Source organism: Lepisosteus oculatus, chromosome 1 (genome assembly GCF_040954835.1).
Source record: "Lepisosteus oculatus isolate fLepOcu1 chromosome 1, fLepOcu1.hap2, whole genome shotgun sequence".
NCBI lineage: Eukaryota > Metazoa > Chordata > Actinopteri > Semionotiformes > Lepisosteidae > Lepisosteus > Lepisosteus oculatus.
Genome location: NC_090696.1, coordinates 60,492,807 through 60,512,470, shown reverse-complemented (window position 1 = coordinate 60,512,470; position 19,664 = coordinate 60,492,807). Strand labels below are relative to the sequence as shown.

At 35.5% G+C, this 19,664-nt stretch overlaps 1 protein-coding gene across 1 annotated transcript in view; it reads left to right on the top strand.

Moving 5' to 3' along the window:
- The window catches only part of pigg (phosphatidylinositol glycan anchor biosynthesis class G (EMM blood group)), a 135,561-nt gene that overhangs the window by 22,855 nt on the left and 93,042 nt on the right, over window positions 1-19,664 (top strand). Inside the window, exons 3-4 of the mRNA XM_069190969.1 lie at window positions 2,375-2,584; window positions 3,689-3,877. Coding sequence (XP_069047070.1) covers window positions 2,375-2,584; window positions 3,689-3,877 — 399 coding nt within the window. The remainder of the gene's footprint in view (window positions 1-2,374; window positions 2,585-3,688; window positions 3,878-19,664) is intronic.

The following is a 19,664-nucleotide window of genomic DNA, read 5'->3' as shown; positions in this document are numbered from 1 at the left end:
ATCCTCCAGGATAATTTTGGTTTCAGTGGTCTTTCTGATGTATGAGTTCGGAAAACCGTCTTTGAGAACACAGACGGAGAGATTAGAGTGGTTGTGGCCGTCAGAGGTGAAATGAGAAACACAGCCCTGAAGATTCTACTACTTGACGGCCACTCTAATCTCTCCGTCTGTGTTCTCAAAGACGGTTTTCCGAACTCATACATCAGAAAGACCACCGAAACCAAAATTATCCTGCAGCTAGGATCACACATTCTCCCTTCTCTTAACGACAGACTACTGTTGTTTTAAATTTACTCCATTCATTGGAAGTTTCATTTCACACCTCTCTGCACCCATTCTGACTTCACACCTCTTGATTGGCCTCTCTTTCTGTCCCCTGCTCCCGCCTCTCACTCCTCCTCCCTCCCAACCTTTGTTCTCCCGCTACTTTACCTTTGCCTACTGCCCTGTCTCTCTCACACCCGAAGAAGGCTCCACGGCCGAAACGTTGAGTTCTCTTTCTTCTTTTTTTCAGCATGGAATAAACCTATTACTTGTTTGTATGTAATCAGTATGTCTTTTACTTCAAATTGTCATGACTGCAAGCTTTAAAGCAACAATGTGAATACAGCTAGGTCTGAATACTTTTGCAAAGCACTTGATTCAGTACATCAGCCCTGTAAGCTTTCCTTTTTGTATCATATTTAATCTCTAAAATAAAAGTCAAAACATATCTCATACATGCTTAATATTTACACTTTTAAAAGTAGGCACTCTAGCATCCTCTTTAGCACTTTTATTATATTTCACTCTCTCTGAATTGTAAAAATTGTAAGTGGATTTTTAGTGAGTACTTAATAGTGATATGAATAATGTGAATCTTGCCAAGACACAAATACTTGCCTAAATTAAGACCGACAGAAAATTATTTTAGGAAACAGTGTTAATGAGTCAAGTTTTGACAAACTTTGTTGAAGGGACTTGAAACCTATATTTTGGGATTAGTCATTTTTATGAAAATGACCCCTTGTCTTCTAATAAATCCAAACACATCAAATATGGGTTAGTTAGTTTTAAGCCTTTTTGCTCTTTTCATTCCAGCCCCTCTGAATAATGCATTTTGGTACTGATGTATGTGTGAGACATTAACTTATTTTGTTGTGTGGTGTTTCATTTCAGCTTTTCTTCTCAGACAATTATATCAGCAAGAGACAGAATTGCTTCAGTTAAGGCTTCTACAGTCCCTGCTTTTAGATTTCTGGCCTTGAACATATTTTAGCAAGCCAAAAGAGTAATGCATGAATTCTACAACTTCTAATTAAGATAATTTTGTTTCTTTCTGGCTATTAAGTATAGTTTTGTGCTGTGTGTCTTGAGCTTGAATTTTCTGAGAAGACTTTTGTAAGGTAGGAAGCTCTGACTCACACAAGCTTGTGGGCTCTTTTGGCATTTCTCAGAGAATAAAAGCCCACTATCACAATGTACTTAACACAAATTTGACATTTGCTTTATTTTTGCTTCAGGATATAAAAAACTACATAAGGCATATAATTAATAAACATTAAAGAACGGCATGCACAGCATATAAAGTTAATGAAGAGCACTGTAGCTTGCTGTGTTTTGACATTCATTTAGGTTTTTTAAATAAAAAAAATAAAAAGTATTGTTAGTTAACATATTAGTGTTCAACCCTTTGCGACTATGAACCAACATCCCGTCTGCTAAAAAGTGACACGGGAATTGAGTGGAGCCAGATCTATTGAGCCCAGTCGCACAATGTTAGCAATTTGACATTCTCTGCTTGTACAAAGCACAGGAATTTTTTTCAGGGGTAGCGTCTTGCCCTCTTCATGAGCAAATGGTATGTTTTTTTTCTGTAGCATTTGATGCCTTCATTTACCTAGTATGTCCCCTTTTTCAAAATATGTAATTTTCAGATGTTTGCATGTCACATTTTGAAATTAAATTAGTTTTTGTTAGCCATTATTTATGGAATAACTAGAAATCAAAGGCCTAATTCAATTTGGCAATCTCTTCCATTTAATCTGCATTCCATATTCCAGGGAAAGTAAGGACTTTAAATTTCAACCAAACCTTTCAACCTGAATATACAGGGCTTGTAAGAACCTTACTTAAAGAGTGTTTAAAGTTATATCACATTTTCCCAAACAGGGATGTTAAATTTACTATTAGGGTTTCCACTGTGAAGACCATGGAAACAACCAGCATGTTGCTGCTACCAGACAGTCATGAAGATCCCTTTTATCCAATAAAAACATAATAGCCAGCCTATCTTGCTAGCGTAAAATATTTCCTAAGCAATACACTTAAGACCAATTTAAATGAAAATTAAACCTTTGGAATACCTGAGTTTTTTTAACACATTGTTTTCCAGGCACTGACAACCGGCAGTATACCGGGCTTTATTGATGTAGTCATGAATCTCAACTCTCCGGCTCTTCAAGAGGATAACCTCATCTGGCAGGCCAAAACAGCAGGGAAGAAGGTGGTATTCTACGGAGATGATACTTGGATTCGACTTTTCCCAAAGCACTTCATGGAATATGATGGAACAACTTCATTCTTTGTGTCTGATTACACAGAGGTAAGATACTGTATGTGTTTGTGAATGTAAAGATTATAAAACATCTAGAATTCAGAGTGAGGAAGATATACAGTAGTGTTAGGATTTTCACCTGTATCTATTGCAATCTGTCATAAACAATGGTATATACATCCGTATATTTTCTAACTACTTCATCACACAGTTTAGGAACTGTGGGGGTGCTGGAGCCTGTCCCATCAAACAAAGGGCAAAATATGGGGTACTTTCTGAGCAGGAAACCAGTACTTCACATTGCAAACAAGAGTCATTAGCAGACATGTACACACTCATACCTCAGGACATACCTCAGGACAGCAGAATATACAAATGCCACACAGATAGCACCCCAGGAATTGAACCCAGGGCCCTAGTGCTGTGAGGCAGCAAATGGTACATACAGTGCTATACTTATGAAATGCCATTTTTAAAGCTCCTTAAAAGTGATATGGAAATGTATTTTATTTAATTTTCAAGTAAAGTGACAGGTCTGTGATTCAAACTTTCTTATGTTAGTAAACAGGTTTTATGTTGTGAATAGATTACAAAGACTTAAGTCAAAAATGAAATGGCTAACAGTAAATACAGAGCCTTATTGGAATGCTAAATGCAGCCAACGTTCTACTTGAGTAACAAACACTAACTAAACAAAGTTTCTACCAATACGATTAAGATTAAACCTCTCTAGTAATACCTGACCAAACCAGAGTCAGTAGTCATAAGCAGAATTGTAAGTAAACATAAAAGAGCTATACCTTGATCTGAACTGAGACCTAAAAGGCTCCTAAAGATTTGCAAATGATTGTAACTGATCAAAAAGAGCCCAATCTAGAACATTTGCCAAAAATGCAATGGCAAATGTCTCTTCATACACAGGATCCAGCTTATGTTGTTTATTCTCTGCGCAGTTCATTTGATGTGCTGCCATGTACAAATTGTAGTGTATGTGGGAGCTAAATTAATTTCTTCTGGATTAAACAAACCGATGTAGCAATCACACTTCATGGGCAAAATAAACTGAATTTAGCAATGAAAGATACAGAAATAATCAATTAAAATATGTTTTCTTAGTGAAAAAATTGTGTATTTCTCTGCTTATTTTTTCAGGTGGATAACAATGTAACGAGACACCTGGCCAGTACTCTGAAGAGAGATGACTGGGACGTGTTGATCCTGCACTACCTCGGTCTAGACCACATTGGTCACCTGAGTGGGCCTCACAGCTCCTTGATTGGGCCAAAACTCCTTGAAATGGATGACATCTTGAAAAAAATCCACACAGCCCTCATCTCCAAGGTAAAGTTAGATTTATCACAGACCTGTGTCAGTTGAAAGGTTTATTCATTGTAAGGGAAATTGTGTTGCCATCCCCAATACCTCCACTCTCTTTCACTTTAGATACTATTGGTTTCTCAAGTCTGAGGAAATACAGTGGATTATGTGTCTTCAGTTTGTTAGGCTTTTCAACTCTGAAGATACAATATGTGACCATATTTTCGTACCCCCGTATGAGTGCATTGGACAATGCAGTGGCATTAGACTTTTATTTGATTGCCTTATTGTTGAGCTTTACCTGTGCAGATTTTACTGTTAGGTGACAACAGAGTGTTCAGTTTATGGCTTTTTCCCGATTTCTATGTACCAAGATAAAAAACTGAAACTTAAGGACTGGAAAAAAAAACATGTTAGGCATGGACTTTTAAAGAGTGAGATTAAAAATGAAAATGAAGTGCCTAATGAGCTAAGACTTTGATAGTAATGAAATTCATTCTGGAAATTAGGTTTCTCCCTACTTGACTAGGCTTTTATATGTGTGGAAAGTAGGCATGAAGGTGTAAGGGAAGACAATATACAATTCAAATTTTTCCTATGAATTCTGTCACAGAGTTTAAATGTCGTTGATAACAAAATTTACAGCTTTTTGCAAATGCTGTAATAGGCTATGAAAAACAAATTCAGGAAATCTAATATGGCCTTTCTATATATACCAATGGAACGCTTCTTTTCACACGGTTGTTTATTTTAGTGTCTACATAAATATTTACTGTTAATTAGAATTCTTACACAATTTTGATATTGTTTCATTAGAAAATAATGTCCACAGTTGTAGTTTGAAGGTTTCTATATAATGTATTTTAGTTACTGTATATTTCACTAGCTTCCTAAATACGTCACACCACCTTTTTACATTATAAATCAATATTTTCTCAACAACCAGATCGAATTTCCCAATCATAGAAAAACAATTTATTTTAAGACATAGATTGCAATTGTATATAATGTATGTTTGTGCACGTGATCCTGTTCTTTTACATATTTAATAGTGAGGTATCTCTGCAGTCGGTGGATATGTTTAAAATTCTTTGTAAGTTTTGAAGTTTCTCTCTCTCTAATATTTTTTTCTAACAAATGTTATTAAATTATTGTACATACTCTTGAAAGTTATTTTCTATACCAATGGATATTGAATTGGTATTAAAAATAACTTTTTAATTGGTATTGAAATTGGGTCCTGGCCCTATAACTCATCACTGATCAGTCAGCAGATCACTTGGTGAAAGTAATTTTGCAACATTGGAGACCCAAAAAGACAACAAACCTTGAAACAATTAATTACAGCATGCAAAAGTGTTTATACAAGCTTAAGGTCCTTTTAGACCACAACAGTTATTGTATAAAATAATAAGTAATAAAAAATAACTGTTGGCATTTTAATCAGCAATGCAACTCTTAACTTCTCCCATCTGTCCTTGTCACTTTTAGGATGTAAATTTTGTCCAAGATTATGGCTGCATGTGCTTCTTGAGTGGACTATTCTTATGAGCTGGTCCAGGTGGTTGACCTTGAGGCTGTTCTGCAATTAGGTCTTGATGCACTTCATTAAACTGAATCCACTTTCACAGTCTGTGCTAGATGCTTGGGAAGTGGCACAGATGTCAATAAGTGGTGCCAGTTCAGTCAATTCTTCACTCTTTAGCATCCAGGTTACCATATCAGCAAATGTCCATATTGCTCTCTGGTTCTTTTTGTCCTTAACTGCAAATTTGTGCTCAATTGTCGACTAATACATTCAGATAATCCACTTCAGAACCACTTGGAATCTGTACCTTATTTTTTTAGTCCAAAAATCATATTCTTGAGCAGTTAAATCTGATGCTTCTATGTTAAAAGCAGTTCATGTTTTGGGGAAATCCAGTGTCTTGGTGCTCACAGAGTGAACAAACTAAACAGTAACTGTTGTATTAACCTCTTTTTCACTCGTTTCTAACTGCTGTTTCACTCAGTTGCTCCAGTAAACATCTTCCCCTGGATATTGACAGCACCTTGTTAATGAGTCATGTATGATTACATACACGATTGTCTAAGTAACAGGGATAAGCGCAGTGCTAAGACTGGGAAATTTTTCCACCAGCTGTGTCGATTTCATTAGCATGGCAACTCATAAGACTTTTACTTGCACATTGTCTATTGTTTGTTTGTACATTGTCTTGATGCACTGTTTGCACTTTGTTTTGTTTTTTACACTTGTTTTACAATCGAGAGACTTTCTGTAAGTAAGAATTCCATTGTACCAGTACCGGTTACATATGGCAATAAAGTTCAAGTTCAAGTTGATTGTGTGATAACTGGCAAGTGTTGCGGTGTAATATTATTTTTCCTTCCAACCAAGTTTTCTTTTAATTCTTGTTGAGAATCCACCCGCACTGCTGTTATCTATAGTTACGTGAAGCTGTTACTTCCTAAATTGTTGTGGCCTAGAATGTTTTGTGCATCAGACTTTCAAGGTTACTGCTCATAGCTTAAAGGACACGCAGTTCAATACCCTGTAGAAATTTGATCATCTGGCTCTCTAAGCACAGTTGAATCTTGTTCCAAGTACCTCACAGCCATTCAGACCTCTAGTCATTTTCAGTGAGCTTGATAAAACGGTGCTAGACAGCAAGTTAATTATATTACATTAATGTGTCCAGGATACCAAACTTAGGCCCTGAGAGAAAGCAATTGTCAAATAGCATATGGGCCCCTCCAGCTCCTGTAATTTAATTAAAATTGTTTATTTTGTACAATCTTATTCAGACACCTTACAAGACATTTGGTGCACTGAAACAGGGGCATTTATCATTGGAGAAGTCAGAGAAAACCACAAATCATTGACTGAACTCTGTAGTAAGAACATTGCCCTACTTAACTGTGATTAAGATGTATCACTGCACAAAAAAGGCAACCCCGAATCTGCAGTAGGTTCTTCATCTTATTATGTTGAAAACAGTAATAAGAAAGATAAATAAGGGACGTAACTGGAAAGAAATGCCAAACCAGGATTAGAACCCTTTTGTACTGAAGCATTGCTAAATGAAGAGTGAGAAGAATCCGTTTATGTAAAAGAAGACACATGCTTTAACATTCTGCAGAGATTTGTTTTTAATTTACTGCCAGAATTTGTTTTACTTTGTTATGGACTTTATAAAGGAGGGGCACCACATGCACAATGCTGTGCAAATTAGTCAGGGAACCTCTTTGTGTGTCATATTTTGCCAATGAATTTTATTTTTAATTTCCTATGGAAATTACTTATGAGTTCTGGTAAATTAATCCCATTCATTCAACATTTAAAATACAGCCTTGCATTTCTTGGAAGTGAGTTTTACGATCATTATTTTTTTTGCTTCTTGAAATTTTCCTAATCATTTTAGTACTACTGATTCAGATTTATGATTCCATCTGTATTTTTGAGATGACTGACAGCAAATGTTCTCAAATCTCTTATTTAGTGTTACCCATCCATCCATTTTCTAACCGCTTCATCCAATTCATGGTCGCAGAGGTGCCAGAGCCTTTCCCGGCAATCAACGGGTGCAAGTCAGTTGAACTGGAGACCAGTCCATCTCAGTGCACACACACAGACACACACTCACATCAGGGCCAGTTTTCCCAGAGGCCAGTTAACCTACAGTACCAGCATGTCTTTGGACTGTGGGAGGAAACTGAAGTAAAATATTAATTAAGTAGGAGGAAACCCACAAGAGCACGGAGAGAACACACAAACTCCACACAGACAGCATCCCAGGTCCAGAATTGAACCCAAGGCCCCAGCACTGCAAAGCAGCAATTCTCACCACTGTGCCTCAATGCCACCCATGCAGCTCTTTTGCCTTGCTATTTTAAAGGAATTCCCCACGTAGCACATCAAAGGTATAAATAAAATTATTACTTTGTCTGTTAGAAAAAGGTTTCCAGAAGTTTCATGGTGGCCCGCAAGTGAATTGGTTTGATATGCATAAGCAATCAAAACTATGCAAGTATATATATAGAAGAAGTCACAGCACAGTTCAATGTGGTTTTGAATAGGTTTATTAAGGAATGGCCTCTGGAGAGCAACGCAGAGAGGGACCATTGTTCTCTCATTCCTCTGTTCTAAAGCACAGGCCATTTCTCTGTGACTTTATGCTTATAAATAGCACAATCTTTCTGTGTTAACATAAATGTTGCATTCGTAAAAGGACATACTTGACATACCCTATCAGAATATAAAAGGACATACATAGCACTAACATATATTCAGACAATAACACAGAATTTGAATTCTGATGTCCATCGCTTAGAAATTCCGCACTTCAGAGGATCCTTTGTCAGCTAAATAAAGATTTCTCAGTGTATCAAAATCACATCAGAAGACTTAAACATGAAAAGATCAAACTCTACACAAGCAGTGAAAATTATAGCAAGTGGAATGTGGAAATCTGGAAAAAGCTACATTGAATTGGGTTCTGTCAAAATCAGCAGAATAGGACCCTTGGCTTAGTGAATTAAAGCAACAAAATGAATTAGATGTGACCCCCTCTGGTTTTTAACATTTCTTCTGTTCTTATGTACAAGCAGTTTGTTTGAATTTGATATCTTCAAAGTTGACTTAGATACCTGTCTCAGATAGATATTGGCAGGTATATATACAGTGTATATGTTCGGGGTCTTAAAGTATCCTCACAACACTGTAGGAAATATTTTTTTTCTAAAAAACAGACTTATGTGAATGTGAATTTATAGTTTAATACTATTTCTCTCCACTGTACTACAGTAGATGCTTGTATGGTACTCTTAAAGTCTCTTATTGTCATTGGAAACAAAATGTAGCTAGTCCATTCAGATTTATATTCTTTGCCTTCGCAATATTATTTTTTTCTGTTTAGGTACCTATAGATTCAAAAGAGAAAATAACCAAAAAATAAACAGTAAGAGCATTCCAGGCAGGTACAATTTCCACAAAAAAATGTCCCTCATTGTTTGGAAAATTCTAACAAATTTCTCTCTGATACTGCATTTTTACAATCCTGTCAAGAGAAAAACAGCAGTCTGGAGCCCATTGCTTGTTAAGGTCACTTGGGTGATCTTCATATTTTAATTTACAGTGACTATCAAAAGTATTTTCCATCCCATTCAATAACCCTATACTGGATTTGCTTTGCACTTTCCTTTGTCTTCGTGATTTAGTTTTAACTGGGAACTATGCTAATCAACTGTGATGTCCCAGAGATAGATGTATTTAGCCTGAAATCCTGTGAAACACCTTAATTGCACACAGGGGGACTCCAGTCAATTATACATGTGACTTGTAAAGGCACATTTAGGGGTGGTGCGGTGGCTCTGTGGCTAAGGATCTGTGCCAGTGGCTGGAAGGTTGCTGGTTTGAATCCCACAGCCAGCAGAAGAATCCTACTCCATTGGTCCCCCGAGCAAGGCCCTTAACCCCAACTGCTCCAAGGGCGCCGTATAAATGGCTGACCCCAGCTTCTCTCTCTGTCTGTGTGTCTCATGGAGAGAAAGTTGCTGTATGCGAAAAGACAAATTCCTAATACAAGAAATTGAAAATGGCCGATAAAGTCATCTATCTAATTTGGTTGCATCAAAGCCTTTGTAGGTGTGTCATAACAAAGGGTGTAAATATTGAAACAGTTATTTTCTGGTTTATATTTATAATTAATTGTAAATATTAATGACATTATAGATTGTTTTGTGTTGATATCAACCCCCCCCAAAAAAAAACCCCAAACAAATATATTTTAGGAACAAGTAAAGGATTAATTTATGCTGAAAAGAGAAGAAAAGAAACACCATTTCTTAAGTGTGAGGAAGCCCGAAGAAGTCTCCACAGCCGAAACAGTGCATTTCTTTTCTTCTCTTTTCAGCATGGAATAAACCTTTACTTGTTCCTTTGCACCCTATGCATGCTTACGCAGCTACCTGCTTGAACTTCTTTATATATTTAATACTTTTATACAGTATATTTTTTAGCAGCCCTTAGTTATAATTCCTGAAAATAGTTAGTTATAATCCACTGTGTATTCCAATTTCTGTTTTTTAAGAGGTGCATATGAGATCCCCTACAATATTTTGTAATTTGTTTGAAACATATGTACAGTATATGCCATTTTATTTAATAAAAAAGAAAACCATTTAGAATTTCTAGTTTTCTTTATACAGTACATACAAAAATTATTAGCTTTGTTGAATGATGTATTTAATATATGCAAGATGGCAGAATTGTACCTTCTGTCTACCATTTGAAAAAACAGGTGGTGAATCAGACCCTTCACACTTCATTCCGTCTTTGGGGAACATGTTTTGTCTAACAATATAAATCTCACCCACCGTTCAGATGCTTTCTGTTTGAGTGTTACTCATTTAGTATGGCTGTAATTCTTTTACACTTTCCTATTCACAGTGAAACCTGGATTTGAAGAATCTCTCTTAACTTTTAATAAAAAGCAAGTAGAGGTATTGAGTATATAGTAAAAAAAAGTTGATTATCAGTAATTAAAATGAGTGTTTTCTCCCTTTTCCTCCAACACACTCATTTTGAATGTTATTCTCAAATTCTGTACTGTATGTTCAAATTAATGTGAAAAGTTAATAAAACACTCATAAATATACATCTCATAATATAATCTCGGCACCTTTCAGGATCCTAAATTCATTGATTGCTCATTTTAACAATCTGATTTTTGGGGCTTTTCATATCAGAATTCTGCAAACCTAGTTAGATTCTGATTAATTTTTTTTCTTCAGATTTTTGGAAATGACAAACATGCGAAATCTAGGTAATGGCGTTCACATAAATTCGAATACCACAGAGCAAACCAGGGCCCTTAGTCTTAACTACAAGGCCAGGTATATTTGAAACTTTGCCTGTGTTTTTCAACACAGCCTGCTTAGTTGACACAATCTGAAACTTTGTAAAAGAAAAATTAACTTGTCTGATTGACAGCGACAGGCATTTCATACAATGGTCAGGCTACTGACCTTGATCACAACCTTTTTTTGTGTCAGTGGAAATACTCTGTGAATAATTGTCAATCTCTGTTCAGATTGGAAAACTTTGACCACTCTAGTATGATAGTTTTCTTTCAGTTGCCTCTTTTTGCAGATTTAAATTCTCAAATCATATAGAATAATAATTATTTAGATTCTCATCTCCAGGATTGTTTTTTAAAAGTATATTTTGCACACAAAAAAACATATTTGATAACCTCATATTTCATTTCAGTAAGATGATAATTCTTTTTTGATATAAAGGCCAATGAGTCAAGTTAACTTTTTAAAAGGTTTAAATATACAGTATCAACAATAGTTGCTAACTCTTGGTCTTTATGCTTTTCTTGCACTAAAGCATTCAAATAGAGTGATTGACTAAATAAGTCAATCTCTAGCTCTTGAAATAAGTCAGCCTCTAAAAAAGTAATTTTCATATACAGTATATTAACTTTAAAGCATTCAAGTGAATTAGCATTAGCATGAGCAGATACTACAAGAATGGCTTATATCAATCTTTGTAAATGTATTAGCTGAGCATGAGGCTTCTTGTATAGAAAATTTATAGAATTAAAACTGGAAAAAAACAAGTGTAAAAAACACCATGTAAAAAAAAAAGAAACACATCGTTAAGCTTGTCCTCGTGGATATTATACAGGACGATACCTTGTGTGAAAAATGTTCTGTGAGAAAATGGAAAAACCTCACTATTTTAGGAACGGTAGGTTGTGTATTGATATTCTGAAAGTGTGCAGAATGTTACAACATGATTGATGTTATTTTATACAATAGTCAACTCAATATAATATTCTCAGCATCAAAGTTTAACATTCATTTATCACTGTATGTTTGTAGAAAAATAAGGTATACTGATTTTGGATCTTGCTTAAATTTATTTGACATCAATTTGATTATTTTAGCATATTGTGACTAACCATGATACACTTGAGTGACTTTGACAGCTGGATAAGCACTAAATCACCTCATAAGTGAGAGTATTGATATGGAACAGGTGATAAGGAGATTTAATCTGATTAATATAAAGCCTGAAGAAATGTCAAGAACAAAAAGCATAGAAAGGATCCAATATAAAGGATACATGATTTGCACTTTTTGTCGTTGATAATTAGTTGCTGTACCTTGTGTGTTTAATTCATAAGACATAGATTGAAGTAGGGTAGCTATTCAGGGTGAGAATTACTGGAGTAGAAGTTCAATAATGTGAATCAACTCTCCATTTGGAAATTGCTTTTATAACTATGTATGAGGAATTGTGAATGTACAGGTCATTACATTTCTGTTTGATTTGCTGAGCGCACGGAAATAAAAACATGTTTAGCCTTGATCCACATGAAGGTGAATGTATCTAGATAAAGAAAATTAAAGATAAAAAAATGACCGAAAACCTTGCACATACATGATTCTACAAAGCAGCTCTTTACACTACCTTAATTAATTCATAGACTTCTGTGCTCTTGCTATTTCCTTATTATAACTTGGCTGCTCTGGGAAATCTTTCATTGCCAGACTACAATTAAGGGCTTCTGACTGGTGAATCATTTCATTGTTGTATATACTGATTTAATTTGTTTTTAATATAAATTTGGGTTCAGTGATTCTGTAAACATCTACTGGAAGTTTTGATTTTATTTAAATATGAAATCTTCCACTATCCATGTTTGTTGCCATTACTTTTGAAATTACAACTTTGATATGTGGGTTCCTTAAAACATGGCAGGTAGGAGTTTGGCTTTTCCTCCTCTAGGAAGATATCTTGTGGTTACTGCATATGAAACAACCGTACGTGTCACTTTCACCTGTCATGGTCTACACTAGATTCATTTCATGTATTAATTCATTTCATTTATTCATGCCTTGATTTCTAGCAATCCAGCTTTTACAAGCACATACTTTTTCATTTTTCACTGATTCAACAGATGTGACCTCTGGTGACCTAAAAGGAGCACTCACTGGATGGTATTGGTTTGGAATATTGGCGTGTGATTATTACATTTACCATTATTTCTGAAGTAGCCTACTTTTCAACTATACTTCATTACGTGCAGGGTAGTTCTGTTTGGAGGACTGGTGGCATAGCTGAAAGACGTACCTTTACATGTTGCTGGGATTGTGTCAATTCCTGTCAATTTTATTTTTATTTCTATCTGATAAGCTGCCACCAGTGGTTGAAGCTGAAACAGATTGGAGGGTGGATTGTGACCAGTGGGCCTACTCCTGAACACAGTTAAAACAGCTCTCACTGAAAAGATTTAAAATATGTCTTATGTGAATTAGTACAATTGCAAAATTATAGGATCTGTCTTAGATTTACTTAAAATGTGTGTTGAAATAAGTCAATAATTATTTTTTAAACCACACATTCTCAGCCTAGTTATACAAATGAATGTGGTGGGTTAATAATATTAGCTGTATTGCAAATTCCAAGGGCATTACTTTTTTATTCCAAGGTTGTTCACACTAAACCAGCTTGTCTGTTGTGATTTCCTAACAATCTGTATAAAGCACATCAAATTTTGGAATTTGTAGATCTCCTTTTTTGTTAGGAGGTTATTAGCATTTATCACAAAGCCAATGCTCAGTATTTTACTGTTAAGAAATACTTACCAACCATGTTTTTTCCCACAGATATTGAAAAACGCAATGAGAAGTAGAAAACGATTGGCACTAGTTTAGTAATATTTTAGTGTCTTCATGTAAAATAACCAGAGCAAAAGTTTGCTCTCTGGTTTACTTCATCACTTCAGCAGATGGAGGTGCTTGTTTGCTCTGGACTAAAGCAGCTGTCATTGTTGTCTTGCTTAATTCCACCTTCATTTTCTGATATTAGAACAATGTTTATGATTTGCTAGCCTTCAAGTGTACCCTCACAAAAATGCATTCTCAGGCCTGCAGCATTGAAGGTTTGTATTATTATTTTTGTTATGTAAACCTTTTGCTGCATCACAGAGATGCAGAGGTGAGGAGGTGTTTTCTTATTGTTGTCTCTGAGAGTTGTGCTGTGTCTGTCTCCCTGCGTACATGTATTTCACTTGAGAGAGTGGAGAGCTCTAAATGTCCTTACTGATTGACTGTTTAGAATTTCTTCTTGGCTAGGACTCGGAATTCTGCATCTGTTGGTTTCTTCCCAGTCTTAATAAATGGAGTACAAATATGAAAAAGTGCACTATTTTTAACCTACATCTGGAAGGTCTGATTTCTGTGCATCAGCTGTGCGTTTGCAGATATTAATAAAAAAATATTTAGTTTTTGTTCACTATATGTATTTCCTTTTTAAAGAACATCTTGTGGACTTCCATTTCAAGAAATTTGATTGAAGCAACTATTTGATTTTTATTTTGCTGGCACTGGACTGTTTACAAATACAAACAAATTTAATCTTTGAAGCTCTCTTCTTGTCAAGAAAGAGAAATATCTGTCAGCTGTACAGTATTAAATAGATTTGTATCCTTCTACAGATTCAAAGATACTTAGCAGCATGTATGAGGAATTCTTGTATCCTTACATGGTTATAAAGTATTGGCTATTCTGTCATTTGAAAAAAAAATGATTCAGAATTAAGATTTGATTTCCACAATAGTTATTACATTCTTCTTTTTGGATGTTCTAAAATGGTTTATTTCAGCATAAAATTAGCACTTTTGACAATCTCTAATTGCAGACTAATTTTGTTTAACCCAAAGAAGCTTAAAACCCAGGATTAATCAGTCCACAAATTATAGGCGATAATAAGTAGGTTATATTTGGAAGTTTCTGAATTTTGATTTCTTAATTGCTGCATATACAGAGCCTTGCAAAAATATTCATCACCTTCCAATGATGTCCCATCTTTTGAATTGCAAATGATGTTTACCCATTTTTGAAGTAAACATATCTTAATCAAAACATGATTGCTCAAACTGAACATTTTTCCAGTTGAAAGAAGTTAAATATCAGCAAAAGCTGCAAAGAAAAATGATTGTTTATTGCATATTGCAATTTAAATTTGGTATGGCAAATTTAAATGACCTCAGGTGCACAAAATTACTTTGACATTAGTCATTAGTTGAATGTCCTCTATCAATTGAGATGCCATTACCAACAATAGGGGGACAGATTGTTGGTGGGCCCTGAGCAGGGAAAAAATGTTTATTGTAAATACGCCTGGTCCTGTGGTAGCTAGTGCAAATAACTATCCATTCCAGGGGAAATTAACAGTCCACAAAAGGGGAAAAACATACAACACCCAGCCTGTGTTTCACTACTCTTATCTGGGCTGCAAAAAAATCTCAGCAGCAGTGCTACCGCTTAATCAGTTCTAGGGAAAATAATATTTCTCCATACCTGTGTGCCTCTTTTGGTCAGTGCCAGTCAAGTAGTCATCTGCAGTACAACTCCTTTCTCAGTGCTTTAGAAGTAACATTCAGAGACATGGCTCTTCTTACTTGAATTTAGGAAAGTGACTCCCCTCAGCAAACCTTCGAGGAAGAAACAGGCCTGGTCTGTGCTGGGAGAAGTGGGATTGTTCTGAGCGGTCTGGGCATCGGCTCATCGTTAACAACGCCTTCCTGGGTGCTCTAAATGTTCTGTCTGTTCCAGTGAATGTTGGGCCTATCAGCTCACCGTGATCAGCGCTCCGCCATCTTGGGCAGGGGGAAATGTAAAAAAACCCGACATGGACCAAAGGGAAAGCCATGCCCTGTGAGGCACATCCCTGTGCATCATCACACAGTGTACAGTAAGAGAGATTGACATTATTTCAGAATGAATGCTCCTGTATGATCCCGTTTAAAGGTGGTAAATATCAAGCAAAGATTGAAACAAGAAGACCAAGGAGCTTCCAGAACAATTCAGGAATAAAGCTAAAGTTGTAGAAAGGCACTGATTAACATTTCATAGTCATTGAATATCTCTTTGAGCATGATGAGATTGATCATTAAGTGAAAGGTGTATCGTACAACCCTTTCGGTGTCTAGATTATACTGTAACTGATAAACTGACCAGCTGAACAAGGAGGAAATTGGTAAGGATTGCCACCATGAGGCTCAAATGAGCTGAAAGAGCTTTAGCTTTCAGTAGCTGAGATGGGAGAAAATGACCAGGAGTCAACAATATCCTTGTCAGTCCACAAAGCTGTCCTGTATGGCAGATTGATCTTTCAGGTCCTGCCTGGTTTTTGCAACAAAGTGATACTAGATACAATGTTTTGGGTGAGAAAGCAAAACTGGAACTATTTTGTCTAAATGCAAAGCTTTTTGTGTATCGCAAATCCCACACAATGTGTCACCCAGTCAAAGTTTGTCAAATGTACTGCAAAACCTGTCATGATTGAGGGGAAATTGGATGGAGCAAATAACTGGCAAATCAGAGAGGTAAACCAACTTTACTTTGCTCTAGAGCTAAACCTGGCATGAGAATCTGCCTTTTAGCAGAAAAAATGACCTAAAGCACCATTTCATGTTTACACTGAAACATCTTAACAAAAAGAAAATTCATGTCCTTAACTGGCCCAAAGTCCTGACTTGAATCCAACAGATGTGTGTGACAATATGTGAAATATTATTGCTCATTTGAAGGCTAAAAAATGCACCAATAATAATAAAGAGCCGTAAATTCATTCAAAAAGTCTCACAGCTGTTATTGCTACCAAAGGTGCTTCTACCAAGTATTCCTCAAGGGCGGGGATGCTTTTTACATGCTCCAGGATTTGTTGTTTTAAGTATTTCTGCAAAGAATAGTTAAGCACCACAACGAGAATGTCAACATAACATTTTATATATTGATTTTTTTTGCTGAAGTGTGTCTTTTTTCCACTCATCCAAGTGCTGTGTTTGAGCATTCAAGATCTAATATATGAAAACATCTTTTGTAATTCATCAAATTCAGATTTTGCTGGAATGGAGCGAATACTTTTGCAAGTAACTGTACTTGTGCAGTCTGTGGGTTTTGCTGTTATTGCATTTCTGCTGAGGCTTGTTATGCTCCACAATAAAAACGTAACTTCTCAAAAGACATAATATAAACCCCTATCCTGGTTAAACTACAGTATCTATATGATAATTAGAATTTACTGATAAAACTAAGGAGTCATTATCCTCTTCTTTTTCTTTGCTAAAATCTCTCTCGGTCTCACTGTGCATTTGAGAGCTCATCCCTGTTTTAATTGTCTGGATTTTTTAAACTTATATGCACCTTTTTCTAGGCTTTAATGCTTTCCCAGAGTGAGAAGCTTAATTTATCTTTGCAGTTCCTCAGCGCCCCAGTTTTTATTTGAGTCCCTTTGGTGTAATCCCTTTGTTTTCTGAACCTTAATTAAAAGTAGTTTGCTTCCTTTCCACTGCCTTGCTGTAAGGAATAAGGAGTGTTAATATCCTCCTTGAAAGTTTATCATTAATTAAAATTGATATTTTCAAAACAGGTTTGTCCCAAAACCATGTTAATGTACCTTTCAGTAACATGCTTGCTAACATTTGATACAGTGAGCTTTATTTCACACGCTTATTAAATAAAATTGAAATAATAGAACAAATCCTGTTATATTGCAGCAGGCCATATTCCACTTTTAAAAACTTTAAACATTTAATTAACAAGGGTTTCAGCTCTGTTGTATTCTATTTCAAATTCTCACTCAAGTCTTGTTGGCTTTTGACTGTTACAGTCAAGGTGCGCAGTATGCCTGATCAAGTCCCGACCATTTCCTCCCTTTATGAAAATGCAAAAGTATTCTGAGTACATCGGATATTTAAATGAAAACCAGAGCCTCCTCTTTCTGTCCTAATTAAAGCATTTATTTCCATAAATTATTTTCCTTTAGGGTATCCTTGTAGATATCCTGAATATTTCATGTGCATTTTTGAAAATTGAAAAAAATATCAGATGTACAGCAAACTGTTTAGGAGTAAGTCAGTGTGGCTTCATATTGTGTTGGTAGGTCATTGAAGTGACTGTACACTGACTTTTTTGTCACCGTAATACAGCTCAAACCATCAACCTTATGTATTACATTGGCTTCTTTATCTTGGCATTCAGTGTAGTGACATGGCGAGAAATGTAAAAATAGATGTAAATAAATGCATTTTAAAATAATACATTTCTATTTTTAAACAACAGTGGGCTGTTTTTATATTTCTTTTTGCTGTCTACATCTTCTTAAAACTATAATAAACTTAAATGAAAGTAAATCAACAGAGTTGCATATAATGTATAGTATCTTTGTTCTGTTCTATTTATATGTTTTGTTCTTTGTAACAATAATATTTTATAACTACTCTTAGAATTAAACAAAAAATCTTTTATCATGGTTTTTGGACACCTCGTTAGACTCCCTGGAGAAAGTGGGCTGTGACAATATGTTACATCTTATTTTCATACTTAAAGACATGAAAGTTGGCTCAAACTGTACTAATTTGAATACAGTGAGGATTACTTTGAATTCCATGTTTCTGTTCTGTCTTACATTCTCTGCAGCAACTGTATAGCACTCTTCATCTACATGATTTCTATCTGATTCATGAGGTGCACAAAGTATTTTATGCTAAAGAAAGCTAATGTATGAGTATGCGTGTGTAAATTTGACTCAGTGCATGCTTATGTATAATTATATTGAATTTTTACATACTTAATGATCTACCACACTAAACAAAGAACAGAATAATCTGGAACAAGTTATTCATTGTCCGAATAACTTGTCACTAACAGGAAAGATCTCTGGAGTTTTCTTCATTGTTATGTCCCATACTTTCATAGTTTAAGTCAAGGTTTCTGATCACAATGTGATGAGAAACTTGGTCTATTTGTATGGAAAGGTAAACTAAGGTTTGGAGGGATAAAATACGGTTTTAGCTGAATTGGTACATTATATTTCAGTGCTCTTTAACAAGTAAAATTGTAGGTTGTCTATTGGGTTTCGGTATAGACACATCCTCTTGCTTGGTGGATAGTGGTTAAAAATCAGGTCCACTGTTCCAAGTAGTATAAAGAAGGGAAGAAGTTCTATGTTTTATTACTAATCCTTACAGTATTCACAACTTTTTCTACATGAGCTTCAGGGTCAGATTGTCTCAGAGGGCGGTGCATTGGTCTTTCATGTGGTCTTCATAAAAAGGGATAATCTCTTGTGCACTGCTAAAAGCCAAAGAACTTAAAGGAAATTAAATTCTGTTCAGTGACTGCATTATAAAAAGCATAAAGTACAAAAATGATATGCTATAAAACAGTATTTTTTGTCTTTCTCGAAGATGATTCAGTAGCAGATGTAGTGTTAACATGAAGTGGATATATATGTTTTTTACATTACTAGTCAGGTATTCAGAACTTTTTTGTATTTTGCAGCATACCCAGAGGATTTTATAAATGATGGGGAAAAAAACTCTGATAAATGGATCACAAATGACTGATCTCCTTGGGTTGAGCAAGATTAAGTGCACACCGAAAATATAGACCATACAATGACTTATAGATATCAATGTTCCTTTAAAATAGTCACACACATTTAACACTGATTACACCGCTGCCTAGGGTGAAACCCTGTAGTGGTGGTGGAAACTTCAGGAAAGCCTAGGAATTGGAAATATGAAAAACTCCATCTTCATTTCTGCCACCTTATGGAAATGTGGAACAGTGGATTTCAGAATGTTTCAGATATTTATTGAAAGAGTACTGGCACTTGAGCTGGTGGTAGTGGTGGGAGAAATCACATCTTTAAAGGTTTCGGTATTGTCCTTGGGATTGGGAGGGACGTTCCTGGTAAAATCCATAGACTTTGGAAGTATGAAACTTG